At 52.6% G+C, this 13,851-nt stretch overlaps 1 protein-coding gene across 7 annotated transcripts in view; it reads left to right on the forward strand.

Annotated features, from left to right (window-relative positions):
- The first annotated feature begins 3,766 nt into the window (after positions 1-3,766).
- Positions 3,767-13,851, forward strand: part of ASPSCR1 (ASPSCR1 tether for SLC2A4, UBX domain containing) — a 35,970-nt gene continuing 25,885 nt past the window's right edge. For 2 of the 7 annotated variants that reach the window (XR_010466872.1, XM_065034225.1), the window contains exons 1-4: positions 4,329-4,454; positions 5,572-5,683; positions 9,214-9,296; positions 9,977-10,077. Coding sequence is in view for 6 of the 7 variants with exons in the window: in XM_065034225.1 (XP_064890297.1) it covers positions 4,347-4,454; positions 5,572-5,683; positions 9,214-9,296; positions 9,977-10,077 (404 nt within the window). In the remaining variant the exon portion in view is untranslated. Of the gene's footprint in view, positions 4,082-4,296; positions 4,455-4,523; positions 4,580-5,571; positions 5,684-9,213; positions 9,297-9,976; positions 10,078-13,851 lie in introns of those variants that run through there. The other 5 variants (XM_065034223.1, XM_065034220.1, XM_065034222.1 and 2 more) reach the window with 5 other exon arrangements.

Below are 13,851 nucleotides of genomic sequence, written 5' to 3' on the forward strand. Positions count from 1 at the left end.
CAGTTGGGCTTGTTGGACGGTTGGGCTCGGTGTGCACGGAAGCTCAGGGAAAGCTGTGAGACTCCAACTCCTGCTCCAGGCACTGAAAATTTGGCGTTTTTGTTGCTGGGAGTAAGACACATAGGAGGCCCGTGAGAAATTTTGAATGACTAGGAATTATGCTAAGGGAGATGCTGTTTTCATTTAATGCTTTTCAAAATGAAATATCCTGCATAATATGTTCCAGTATGTCCCAATGTACTTCAGTTCTGTATTTTGAAGCATGTTGGACTGTGCTATCCAATAGCAAATGAGACAGTCTGAAGTTCCCTCGTGCTCTGCCAGGACCAGGGCAGCTCCAGGACTTGCCCCCTTGATGTCTCCTTATCAGAAATGAGAGGATCCCCCGGAGCGCTGTGCCAGCTCTGATGCCCCGGGGAGGTCCCCTCGGTGCCAGCCCTGGTGCCCCAGGAGGTCCCCTCGGTGCCAGCTCTGGTGCCCCAGGGGGTCCCCTTGGTGCCCCAGGGAGGTCCCCTCAGTGCCAGCTCTGGTGCCCTGGGGAGGTCCCCTCAGTGCCAGCTCTGGTGCCCTGGGGAGGTCCCCTCGGTGCCCCAGGGAGGTCCCCTCGGTGCCAGCTCTGGTGCCCCAGGAGGTCCCCTCGGTGCCCCAGGGAGGTCCCCTCAGTGCCAGCTCTGGTGCCCCAGGGGGTCCCCTCGGTGCCAGCTCTGGTGCCCTGGGAGGTCCCCTTGGTGCCAGCTCTGCAGCCCTGGCTCCGCTGCACTTCCCTGGCTTGTTTCGTGGGTCTTGGGTCGATCCAAAGTGTGTTTGTGGTGTAAGTTGCCCCACAGAAGAGCCCTCGCCATGGGGTAGACGCTGCTTGGGCACAGTCGCGCCAGCATTGTCTTTCCTGGCATCAGCAGGGGGGTCAGAGGAGCTGACAGGGCACCAGGGCTCCTGCTCACTCTGCTGCACCTTCGTGCCCGGGGGAACCACCCCCTCCAGTGTCCCCAGGGTCAGTACCAGGTACTGTCACTGCAGACGGGGGAACTGCTTTTCAGAATCATGGTTACTGTGATAAGTAACTGTGGTTCTTTATCATATTTTGGGTGTTCACAGTTAATCTTCTATCTGTTTGAAAGAAAAAAAAAAAGAAAGGTGTGTTTCCATGCTTTATCAATTGGCAAATTAGCATTATTCTCTGTGTTGGCATGTGACAGAATGCAGAAGTGCCTAACGCCAGGGGTATGTACCTAATGCAAAGCACTAGCTGCCCAAAAGGTGATTTCAGAGAAGGGTCGTTCTGCGGTTTGTTCACTGTAACCACTAACGAAATGTGATTTCTGAGAAGCTTTCGGCATGGTGGACGTTGTTGTGCGGAGGCTCACCTGGCAGGTGTTCAGTCGTCCTCTTGATCCCGACAGCGGCAGAAATCCCAATTGTCGAGGGTATTTTCAGCTAGTCCCTAATGAGCTCCTCTCTCTTTGTAGCACTGTAATGAACTCCAGGTTGTGGTAACCTCCTCCTTCTTTCTCTCCTGATGCTTCTAATTTCAGATAAATATTTGAGATGAGAAGTGGCTCTGGGTATGAAATGTGACCCTTAACCCCCATGCAACGTTCTGATTATGACATGCCATTAAAAACTAGATTCATCTCTCTAATCCCACAACTTGGAAATATTCAGCTCAAATTACATCGGTGTCTTTTTAACAGGAGCAACATTGCTTTACGGGATGTGTCAGTTTCAAATGCAAAATAGGAAACAGCTGCCTGCTTCAGACATCAAACAGGAGCTACCCCCATCCAGAAACAAGACCAGTTTTGGGGCTCCACGAACCCAACATGTATCTTTTAAAGTTGAATGGCTGCTCCACCTCAGTAGCTGAATGATCACTGCAGTTAACGTAACCGTGCTGATTGTGTCTTCGTGCTTTCTGTGAGGGTGTTAGTTAGTGGAAGGACAGGTTACCTGAACTCTGCATCAGACACTTGCAGAGTTTTGGATCTCTACCCTGTTTCAAACACCAAGAATGACTTGCAGACTGTAGATATTTGTTGCACCCTTTGTAGGCAGAAGCGTGAAAACTTTCAGAACCATCTTGCCCTGGACTTCTCATGCTTCTTGACATGTGTTACAGCCAAAGGCAATTTAAAAGGTAGGGAATTATAAGAGATACGTCTCTAGGCTTGTGAATGTTACAGAGATGGTAACAGAGAATGATTAATGATTGTTTCTTAATAAGACCTGGGAACACCAAGGAAGAAGCTCTAAACCAAACAGCATTAAGTACTTGTGTCACACAGCACAATTTAACTGCGGCATCCATTTCCCCGTGATCGTGTGGATGCCAAAAGCTTCGATGGGGTCAAAACACGACTGGGCAAGATGATGCAAGAGAAATGCATCAGATAAGATCAGACGTAAAGACACAACCTCTGACTCGGGAAGTCTAGAAGATGCAGATGGGTGAAAACTGGCAGCTGATACTGGGGAAAGTATAACCGCAGAGCACCCTGCTCTGCTGCTGTTCCCGTTGCCATCAGAGGCCGCGTTCTGGTCGCTGCGGGGGAGCCGGTGTCGCCGTTCTGGTTACGATGCTCGAAAAGAGCATCCTCGAGAGGATGGGAATCCACGACCTCCTCAGAGTATGGACAAGGTCCTTTGCTATATAAGCGGAGAACTGACAAGCAGGAGGAGGAAGGTGGTAACAGCTCCATATGGAGCTCTCATTAGTATATTCACAAGTTCTGTAGCTGCTTAGCTAAAATAGTAAGAAAAAAACTGCACACAGATGACTTGCAGGATATTGACATACAATTGAAAGTCATTCAGCTGATACGGACAGACAAGTTGTTCATCAGCCTTCCTGTGGTTGTACATGCAGTTGGCTGTACATACAAATCCCTTGTCCATCCCAGCTCTGAAAGTAACGTCCACCGGCTGGAACCATTTAAATGTGTTTAGGAATTACAGACGTGGACTGGGACACAAGTGTCCTGAACACTGCAGCTGTATGAGCAATGTGACAATACTTCCCAATGGAGTGAACAAATGTAAAGACATTCTAAGTTCTGTTTTTAAACAATGCACTATACACCAGGAAATCTTTTACTACTATGGCTACATCTTATTGAGCAGCTGTGCTGTTGTGTGGGTTCAGGAATCCACACGCGTAAGCAAGGGGATGTTTCTCCATCATTAGAATTCCCATCCTCTTCTTTTCCTCCCTTCTCGCACGCGCTGATATGGTAAAAAACGAGCACGTGTTATCTTTACAAAAGTGTCTTTCCTTAAAAGGATCTTTCTCCCTTGTAAGCCAAGCAAAGCAGACATTTTTGTGGGCACTGGGGGTGGTGGTGGGGACTTAAGCTTAACATATATGATAAATATAGAAGAAGTAGAGAAAATATTTGGCATGTGGTAACAACTTAGGCTAAATAAATTCCAGTGGTTACCCAAAGTAAAAGTTTTCTTATGATAGCAAACAAAACAGACTGTAGTTGGATCTCTGAGAATGCCTTTGTCGCTGAAAAAGCGGTCCTGGGACTGAAGAGGGAGATCCTAGGTTGAATAAAGTCCCTGGGAAGCGTTGTCATGAGAGTGAACGTTCGCGCGGCAGCTGCAGCCGGCGTCGGGACGGCTGAGTTTGCGACGCCCACCCAGAGGTGCCCGGGGAACGTCTCTTTGTTGTGGCGAGAAGAAACGTCTTTGAGAGGCAGCGGGACGCCGCTTGGCCGCGGGTGTCCCGGCCGTGCGCGGGCGGCCGCCGGGCAGGCGTGCCGGGCCGCCCCGCGCTGAGAGGCGGGTGTCGCAACAGCGCTCACACTTTTCCAAGGAGCACCGCTCGCGTGCCCGCGGCGCGCTCCGCGGCACCGCTGCCACCGCGGCCACCGCGGCCACCGCGGCCACCGCGGCCACCGCGGCCGGTGCGGCGAAGCGCCCGCCTGAGGAGCGACTTCTGGCCACGGCCGCAGCCCGGCCGGGGCCCGCGCTCCGCGGGGCGCTGCGGAACTACCGCGCGGGTACGACGAGTAAACCCGGCTCAGGTGACCGAGCATCGCACACGAAGCCCAGCGGGAAGAGCCGGCGGCCGTTCCACGAGGTCGGTCCCGCAGCCGCCTCGGGCGCGTCCCCGGGCGGGCCGGGGCGTCCCCGGTGCTGCTCCCGCCCCGCGGCCAGCGGCTGTTCCCGCCGCGCTGTTCCCGCCGCGCGGCTCCCGCCCTCGCTCCGGTGCTGCCGCAAGCGCCCCGCGCACCCGGGCAAAGCAAGCGCGGCCTGGGCGCCGGGCCCTGCGCGGCGGGGCGGGGCGCGGGCTGCACCAGGGCCGGCCCCGGGCCCGGCTCCGCCCCGGCCGCGCGGGAGGGAAGATGGCGGCGGCGGCGGCGGCGGGCGGGGGGGGCGCCGCCGTGTCGGTGCTGGCCCCCAGCGGGCGGCGGGTCACGGTGCGGGTGGGGCCCGGCACGGTGCTGCTGCAGGTGGGTCCGGGGCGGCGGCGGCGCGGCGGCGCGGCGGGGCCGGCCCTAACGCCTGTGTTCTCTCCGCAGATCCTCGAGGAGGTCTGCAGGAAGCAGGGCGGCAGCCCCGGCGAGTACGGCCTCAAGTGAGTCTCACCGCCGGACGCCTCCGCACCGCGGGCCGGCGGGCGGCCCGGCCTGCGCCCGTGTGTGGGCCCAGCTGGAGGCCGCGCCGCGGCGCCGGGAGAGGCCCCGCCTGGCCCGCCCGCGGCTGCTCCCGGCCGGGCGGGGCCCGGCGCTGCCGGTGCCCGCGGTCCCAGGGCCGCCCCGAGGCCCGGGCGCGGCGGGAGCCGTGGCGCTGCCCGCCCGTGGGCCCCGTGGCGCGTCCCGCAGCGGGCGCGGCCGGGCCGGGGCGCGGTCAGCGTGTGCGTGGCGGGCGGGTGTCCGGGGGGCCCGGGCCCCGCAGCTGCCCGCCCAGGGCGGTCGTTCCTTCAGCCCCTGTCACAGCCACCCGGGCCTCGCCCGGTAGCGCACGGGGAGCCGGCTCGCGGCCGCCCGGCAGCGGCCCCGCGGGCTGTGGCGCTCGCGTCCCGCGAGGCTCGTTGTGTTCCGCAGTCGCCGATGCCCCGAGCCCGGTTCCCTTCGCGTTCGGGGCCGATACTGAGCTTCCGTGTGACTACCACGGCGATGTCCCTCCCCGCACCCCCGCGTCTGCCGGCGCAGACAGGCGGGACTCTCCTCCCCTACTCTACAGTAACGCAACCAGGAGTTTGGTTGTCAGAGTGGTAATTGAGAAAAAAAGTAAAGAAAAAGTACATTTTTATTTAAAAGTGAACACCAGAGCTGTATGCGTGCTCAGTTGCTGTTTATCTCTTAAAGCCTGAGAAGGAACATATATTTGAGAATTTTTTTTTTCTGTGACCACTACAGACTGCAGCTTCTTTGGTATGCAGAACGATTTATTTTTAATGATTCTTTTCTGAGTTACCGGTTGTGCGTTATTGAATCATGCTCTGTGGCTCCTGGTCGGCCTTCTCTTGCTCAGTGCCTGGACTTGGCGTCGTTGCCGGTCTCTGAAGTGATCTGCAGGTGGCACAGGGTGGTTCCCGGTGTCTCCATGGGCTGTGTTCTTCCTCAGGTTCCAGAGGAGCATGTTGGATCTCTCGTTGCAGTGGAGGTTTGCCAGACTGCCCAACAATGCCAAGCTGGAGATGGTGCCAGTCTCCGGGAGAGCGGGCACCGGCAGCACGGTACGTTCATTCCGCAGCGTGACCCGATTTGTTCCGTGCTCAGCCTTGCTGGGTATGATCTGGTCAGGTCGAAGGAGCCGGGGTGGGTCAGGCGTGGCCTATATGTCACACACAGGCTGGCTGAGGTGTGGTGCAGAATGCACGGTCCGTGCCGTTGCGTGATGCCGCAGTCGGAGCGGTGTGCTGGAGGGCAGGCGGAGCGTCTGGGAGCCGGAGGGCTGGTAGCCACGGCTGTGTGAGAGGTTAAACATCACTGATGGCTTTGATCGGCAGTTGAGCTGCCAACTCAGTTCCCTTTCCTGATTTCTGTTTCAGTTGCTGTTGTCTGCCTATGGGTTTTGACTGTAATTTCCAGTTCTTACAGGACTCTCTTCTTTCCCAGCATTGCCGTTCACGGTGTTACACAGCTTTGGAGTTTTTGTCACGTGTGCTGCGTTAGCAGTTCCTGAGTGCCCCGCGTAGTGTACTTTGCACCGGGCTTACAGGTGCCCTGTTCCTTAGGAATTATTGTCACGTTTAGGAGATTTAAAAATCTTTTATGCATGTTGTAACAGCTGGAGGCATAGTTTTAAAAACAATGCATAGGTGTTAATGAGCATATACATTTTATGTGGCAAAAACGATGTATAATCTTATTTAGATAGCCTGGAAATGAAAATTTATATATCACTAACGGTCATCTCTCTCCTCACCGACTTCCCCGTGTGCACTTTCTCAGTTCTTGCGAAAGCTTGGGGTCTGTTGGTGCTCATGTCTTGCTCTCCGTCTGCCAAGTTGTGTTAACGGTGTGGTGTTGTGGACAGTTGCCTGAGCTGCCACAAAGGTAAACTGACACGTGCATTGAAAAGTGAACTTCGTAGCGTGGGGGGGCTTGGGGGTCTCTGCTGTAGTTCACCGTGGGTGTGCGTTCTGGTTATGGGGGTCACTGGTGTCCATGGCTTTTTCTGTAAAACCTCCATGTGCTTTGTTTTGGCACTACTGTTTTCTTTCTGACTTTGCAGTAGAAAGAAATTTGTGCTCCAAATGACGTGTTTAGTTAAAAAAATACCGCAAATGGGTAGCATCTGCTTAACATTTTCAGTGAAAAAGGTTGTGATGGCGTGGAGTTTGTCTTACAGAGGAAGATGTTTCTGTTAAAACGGTAGAGTGTTGACTTTATCTGACGTTTGCATCCCGTTTGGGAGGGATTGTACTGAAGGTAAACAGGGATTGTATGTATTTTTTTTTCCCCAAGAAGATATTTGCAGCATATCAGAAAGGGGGAGAGGGACCATCGGAGAGGGGCTGTAATGTGGAATCGCTACGTTAGATCACAAAAGAGAAGAGCTGGTGGAAGTTTATGTTGTTCCTGTTCAGTTGTATTTCAACAGAAAAACCTACAGAAGTGAAGCTTCCCTTGCTCGTTGCTATGTTATGGAGTTGAGAAGATGTAGCAAATATGCTTGTGAAGGGCGCAGTCTAAGCAGAGTTGCTGTTTGATCACGAGAAACAGAGATCTCACTTGGAAGAATTTTACAGACAGTATAAGAAGATACTGTGTACAAAATACAGTTGACCAAAGTACTTCCCTGCCACAGGGAGTTAGCGTTGTGTTGCGGGAGTTTGGTACAGGCAGGTCACTCGCTGTCCCGGTGCTGTTGCAGCCCCGAGGCAGCGGCAGCGCGGCGCGGCGGCGCGCGGGGCAGCAGGCGTGCGGAGCGGACACCCGTTTTGATAAACCAGGAGTTCGTTCAGCAAATCTGGTGTTTTTAAAATAGAATAGTTCACATGTAGAAATCATTGATTGCTGTAAGTCAGTTCTTCAGTGAAAAATGGAACAAATTCCCCTTGTGATGGCAGGTGATCTAGGGGTGCCATCAGCACAGTTCTAGTGTCAGTGTTGTTAGCCTTTTGTTTGTATGTTTGTAAACTTAGAAGGCAGTTGGCATTGGTCTGTTATTTCATATAGAGCCTGGGATTTTTAAAAAGGCTTTTCTAATTGACTGAATAGGACTTTCGTGACACGCTCAGCTTTGAACTGTTGCCCAAAACCTGATGCAACTGGTAGTGTGGATTTCTGGGCTGGATTCGTGTAGAATGGTGATGTCAGCTGTCATCACCCTGCTGTAGCTGGGAGTCATCTGAGTCTTGTCTCCAGCACCAGAGAAACCGGGAGGTTGTGTTCGTGGTGGGATGAAATGGCTCCATTCTGCTGGCTGGTTCTTGATGATGCCGCTGTTTCCTTTGTGTGGAAGAGTTGCCGTCTCCAGCGGCGCAGCGTGCGCAGCCCTGCGGGGACACACTGATTCCCCAGGAGATCACGGTCGATTGCCGAAGTGCGTGGTGTCTGGTTCTTCCCACCTCTCTCGCACGCTCTCACAGAGCTAACTGAGGAAACTCAGAGTTCCGCATTTTGAGAAAGCAAGGTGAATAGTCTCTAAAAGGTGCAGGTAGCGCCTGAAGTGCTCTGCTGTGCTTCGTCTCTTGGTCAGCTGCTAGATCTTTCCCTTGGCACCATAAGGAGTTTGGAGTTCTTCAGGGCTGTCCTCAGTGTGTCCGTTTTAGAAATGCCTTGGATCTTTTTTTGGTTGTTATTTTTGTAGCAATCTCTGAAGAATATGTAGGATCTTCATGAATACCTGCTGATGAACGTACGTCCACATTCCGCGTTGGACAGGGTCTGCCGGGGCGGGCAGCTAGCTGTCCTTTGCCTTTTCCTGCAGGTGTTTGGTAACTTGATAACTTAATGTCCAGAATTGTCTTTGAGATTTTTGATTAATTTGCTCTTAAATTGTATGTCGGAGTTTTGTGCTCAGGAAGCGTTAGTGAGTTGCAAGTTACACATGTGATCTCTTTGGACTGACAGTAGTTGGTTAGGTCTTCAGTAACTCACGGATAGGTTTGCACGGTGTTTGTTGTTTCTCTGTGTGGATGTGCAAACATACTGTTTGTTCTGCCTCAGGGAAGTTGTTCTGTAAATCGATACTTAAGTCAACAGAGCTCTGGGTTATAGTTTATGCAGCTGCATCAATCCTGTCTGGGTTAGTGGAGTTCATTTTATATAGCTGTGAAGACCCTTGCTGTAAAGTTGCAGCTGGTGTAAGACAGAACATCTCAGTTGCTCGTGGTGACACGTTATTTGGGTTGCTTGCATGGGCCCTTATCTGAACATGCTTCAGTTGAGGAAGCGGCAGGGAAGAGGAGCCCGGGAGAGCTGGTCCGTGCTCGAGGATCGCCTCCTCCGCGCCCCGGAGCCAGGCGGGAGCACCGGGGCGGCTGCGTGGCCGACAGGGCCAGGAAGGAGGCGCACAGAGCGCGGGTGACCCGGGCGGGATGGAGAGACCTCGTCCGAGCATCCGGGGTGGTTGGGAATTGATCCCAGCTGGAGTTGAATCTAGCCAGGGATGCCAAAGGCAACAAGAAGGTCTCTAAGTACGTAGGTGACAAAAGGAACGTTGGGAAAAATGTGGGCCCATTGCCTGGGCGAGACGGGGCCCCCGGTTACGCAGGACATGGAAAAGGCTGAACGCCTTGTTTGCCTTGGTCTTTAGGAGCAAAATCAGCCTTTGGGAATCGCAGGGCCCAGAGGGCAGCGGGAGAGTCTGGAGCAAGGACCGCGTACCCTTGGTGGGAGGTGAGCAGGTTGGGGAGCTCTTGAGCAGACTGGACGTGTGCAGGTCCACGGGCCCTGAGGGAGGCACGAGGGAGCTGTCAGACCGCGCTGCAGGGCTGCTCCCGTGGTCTTTGCCCGATCGTGGCGGCTGGGAGAAGTACCTGAGGACTGGAGGAGAGCGGATGTCACCTTGTCTTCAGGAAGGGCCGGGAGGACGCAGGGAGCTACAGGTGGATCAGTCTCGCTTCATCCCTGGGAAGCTGATGGAGCAGCTCATCCTGGAAACCATTTCCAGGCACAGCAATGGCAGGAAGGTCATCAGGAGTAGCCAGCATGGATTCAACAAGGGGCCGTCGTGCTTGATAAGCTTCTGTGACAAAATGACAGGCCTGGTGGGTGAGGGGAGAGCAGCGGGCATTGTCTACCGGGACTTCGGTAGGATTATGACACTGTCACTCGTAAGATTTTAATATATAATGCTTGTATGCATAGCAGAATAGAATTATTCTAAATATTAACTTCTAAAATAAGAATTTGGATACTCTGCATTTTTAGCTAATGTAGTCCCTTGCAGCAAGTGTTTAGAAGGAAGGTACGGTTTTTTGGGTAGAGAGATCACTGAAGTATTGAAAAAGTCACTGTGGAGAAAAGAGAAAAAAAAAATAAAATAAAAATATTAATGAAGTGCGTTTTCCCTGCAGGTTCGGATCGCATTACAGTTAGACAATGGCTCCCGTTTACAGGACACCTTTTTCTGCCAACAGACTTTGTGGGAACTTCTCAGCCGTTTTGCAGAGATCAGGTGAGCAGTGCAGTGAGGAAACACTTGTTCGGGTGGATCTCTGCATGCCAGAAATTAGTTGTTAGCAGTGATCCAGCTAGATCCTGCAGATTTGTGGCATTTGCGTTTATCTGATGTTGGTTTTTCCTTTACAACACAGACGTTTGCCTTTCCTTGCTTTTTCAGATTTGCTGCTCCATAATCGTCCTATTATTTTTTAATCCTGGAGTAGCACTCCTGGTTCAGGACACAGCCGGTAACGGCGCCCTAAGGCTGGGCAGAAGCTGTAGCGGCTGTGCCGCCGCGCCTGTCTTACACGGGCGTGTTTGACGCCGGGTACGGCCCGGGCTGAGGGGGCGGCCAGGTTACCTCCGTCACGCTATTTCTGTGCTCTGGTTCCAGGTGGTCGAGCGGGTTCTTTAGCCAGTTGCTGTTGCCCTTGAGGCTCGTGGGTGCGCAGGTTCTTCAGGGAGGACCGGAGCTCTCAGCAGGCCGATGTCGAATCTTCAAAGGGCTGATTAGATCCTGTTTAAATGGCAGAATTTATGGTCTTACCTTTATTGAATATACGCGTGGCTCAGAAATCTTATTACTGTCCGGTCTGCATTCAGTGCTTTCATTTGTCTTTAGTTTTGACTTAAAAATACCGTATTGTTTTGAAACGTCAAGCTGATAAACTTTTCTTCAAGGACAGTTTCTTTATTTTTGCCAGGGCTTGAAGCGGAAGCCGTGAAGCTGTGAGAGCCGTTCTGTTCTGAACAGAATGTTCAGATTTCTGTTCTTTCTGTTGTAGATGGCTTTACTTTTCTCTTGCTAAAATGCCTTTTTTCAGGTCCTGTATTTCTAGCTTGCTCTTTCTCTTACATTACTCACCTTCTGCTAGTTGCGCTGTTGCAGTTGAATCTCCTGCTCATCTGTACAGATGCTGTGCTATAGTATTGTGCAAATTGGAACCATTTTTTGTTAATTTCTCAACTAATTAAGTAGTGGTCTGAAGGGACATTGGCTCTCTGTGTCAGAGCTTGTGAAGTCTCCAAGGCTCTGGTGCTGGAAGTGCGTGGTCAGCAGCAGGGCTGGTGCTGCAGTAGCATCAGGTAAGCTCAGCCTTTTAGGCTACAGTCACAGGATACAAAGTGATGGATTGTCACCTGTTAGCTGAGCTGTAGTGGCTGCTTGCGGGTATGTGCTAGTACTAACTGACATGTACTAGCATAAATTACTGTAACTGAAGTTTGAAGCTGCTTGTTCTCCACCGCGGCTGAAGTGGTGTCCTGGCCTGGCGTTACCTGGTCGAGGCTGCACGGTGAGCTGTGTCTGGAACTGCTCCGGAGCTGTTTCCAGGGTGAAGGAGCTAGTCCTTCCAGCCTCCCAGTGCTGCGCTGTTAGTTTTCTGCCAGCTCAGCGCAGCGCAGCTCCCTGGCGGGCCCGTGGCGAACCAGAGCAGTGACTAGTGCAGGCCCAAGGGAGGGAGTTTGGGTTGGAGGCCTCTCTGTGCAGCAGCAGGGACGGAACCGTCAGTGCCCTGGTGTCCAGCTCCCCTCACGTCGCTTGTGCAGCTTTGTGAGGACTTGGCTTATGTAGCCGATTCAGCTTAAAATTACTGTCTTGCCAACAATAACCTTGCAGGTGGGGAAGTTTCCGAAGCCGGTGAAGGGTTGTCTTTCACAAGCAGTTGTGAGCGGAAGTGTAGCGTGTCTGGGAACAAGGGTCCGAAGGAGGAAGCAGCAGGTGGGTAGGAAGGGTGTAAGGCAGTTTTTCTACTTAGCGTTTTGGATCATCGAGCCGTACATGGTGCCTTACTATGTACTGGGTCCCTCTGGGAGGAGAAGAGTGCCCGTTGCAGTCCGGGAACTGCTGGGCTGGTGGGAGTGGTGATTATGGACAGTGACAAAATAGCCTTTATGTGGCTTTCTTGCGCATTGGATAGTTATTTCTTTGGTTTAAATTTTTAGCTTTTTATATAATTTTGCTCCTTTGGAGTGGTTTTATTTGTTACAGGTTATTGTAATACTAGTAGTGTCCATGCTGCTCTTTTTAATATCCTAACTGCTACAGTGTGCTAAGCATTATTAATGTCAGTTCATAAGACACAGCTGTTCTTTTCTGCCTTCTGGAAGCTGAACTCAAAGGTTTGGATGGACTTTTGCAAAGCTCTGGTTGAGTTCAACAAGCAGCAAACACGCAGTGTGTGACTTAATCCCAGAAGAAGCTGAATCTATAGCTGTCCATATAGACTTCATGGGCTGTGTCGCTTTTCAGCGTGTATTGACTCAGTTGACCAACTAGTCAGGTAGTTGTTGACGTTGCTGAATCCTTCCTTTGACTTTCCAAGGGGAGCCGGTTTCCTGGAATGCTCAGCTGCCCTGAGTGCGTGAGGGGAAGTATTCTAAATCCACTGGAATTTCCCCCGGGTTTCCAGCATCCATCGTGGCTAATTGGGTCTGAAGAAGGTCTGGAAGCTATTGTAAGGCTGCTCCTCCTCTCAGCGTGCGGCAGCCCTTGCACAAGATGTTTACAGGCCCTGTCAGATCACTACATGAAGGAATCTAATCTGCTTGCCGTTCCCCTTCTGAGGAACAGCACATCAAAGAAATGACAGTGTGTTTGATGTGTGTGCTTGCCGCAGTGAGTGCATGTCGTGGATTAACAGCTGGAGGAGGACCGTGCCGGCTTCCAGGAGTTAGACAACAATAAGTCTCTGGGCGATCTTTGCCCGGAGCCCGTTCTGCAGGGCGGTCGAGGGCACGGGCACGTCCGGCCCGGGCCGGGGAGAGCTGCCGCCTCTCCGTCCCGCCTCCCCGGCGCAGCTCCTGCCGCCCTGCGGGCTGTTCTACGCAGAAGTGATTGCAGTCGGGACACCTGAAGGCGGTTTTGACAATGACTATGACTCTTTGCTACCTTTGTGGTATCATTCGTTAAGTTCAGATATTTTCCATACATTTTAGAAGGTTCTTCAATCCGGAGAATTGCTTGAATTGACAAAGCAGTTTTGTAAAGATGAGTGAAACCAGGTTGTGTAAGTCAGACTGGTTTCCTGTGCTGTGGGTCTGCGTGTTACGTTGTGCCTTGGCTTCTGAATGGTGATTATCCGCCTTTCCTGACCAACAGCTTCAGGCTCAAGCTTTTGTTCCTCTGGGCTGTTTCGTCTGTCTTTTCTGTGATTCCGTGCTGTTTCCTCCACGTTTGGCAGTGCTGCATCTTTTGTGCACTTTTGTCCAGGCTTGCTGTAGGACAGATGTGAGCCCTCTCGGAAGCACAGCTGTTGTAAACGAGGCAGGGGTGTCTCGCTGGTGTTGGCCTCAGGAACTGACTGGGCTGTTGCTGGGAAAGGAGTGGGGGAGGTTGGAGCCTGGGTCTGGGATCACAAGATGATGCTCATTCTGTGTTACAAACTTAATCTCTCTGTTCCTGCAGAGCATTGTGTGCGACTTTCTGCCCTTGACAGGGGACAACTGATTACAGAACTGCAACTGGCGACAGACCTGTTCTAGTGTTGTTTTGGTTGTTCATCTTGAGTATGGAAGTTCACTGTGTTTCATAATCTGAACTTGAATGTAATAGTTTGGATGCTCGGGGGGTGTCTGTTGCTTTCCGCAGAGCAGGATTTGGGGAGCGCCTGGAAGAAGTCCTGGAGGAACGGTATCTCAGGACTGCCAGCCCCTGGGGATCTGTTGCAGCTGGTCTGGAAGTAGATCTCAGCCCCTCACTTCCCTAAACCAGACCTGACCCTCAGGACTGGTTTTACAGGTTACTCTGGATTTTCGAACTCCGGTGGAGCTTCCCAGTTTCATTGTG

This window comes from Columba livia, chromosome 18 (genome assembly GCF_036013475.1).
Source record: "Columba livia isolate bColLiv1 breed racing homer chromosome 18, bColLiv1.pat.W.v2, whole genome shotgun sequence".
Taxonomy (NCBI): Eukaryota; Metazoa; Chordata; class Aves; order Columbiformes; family Columbidae; genus Columba; species Columba livia.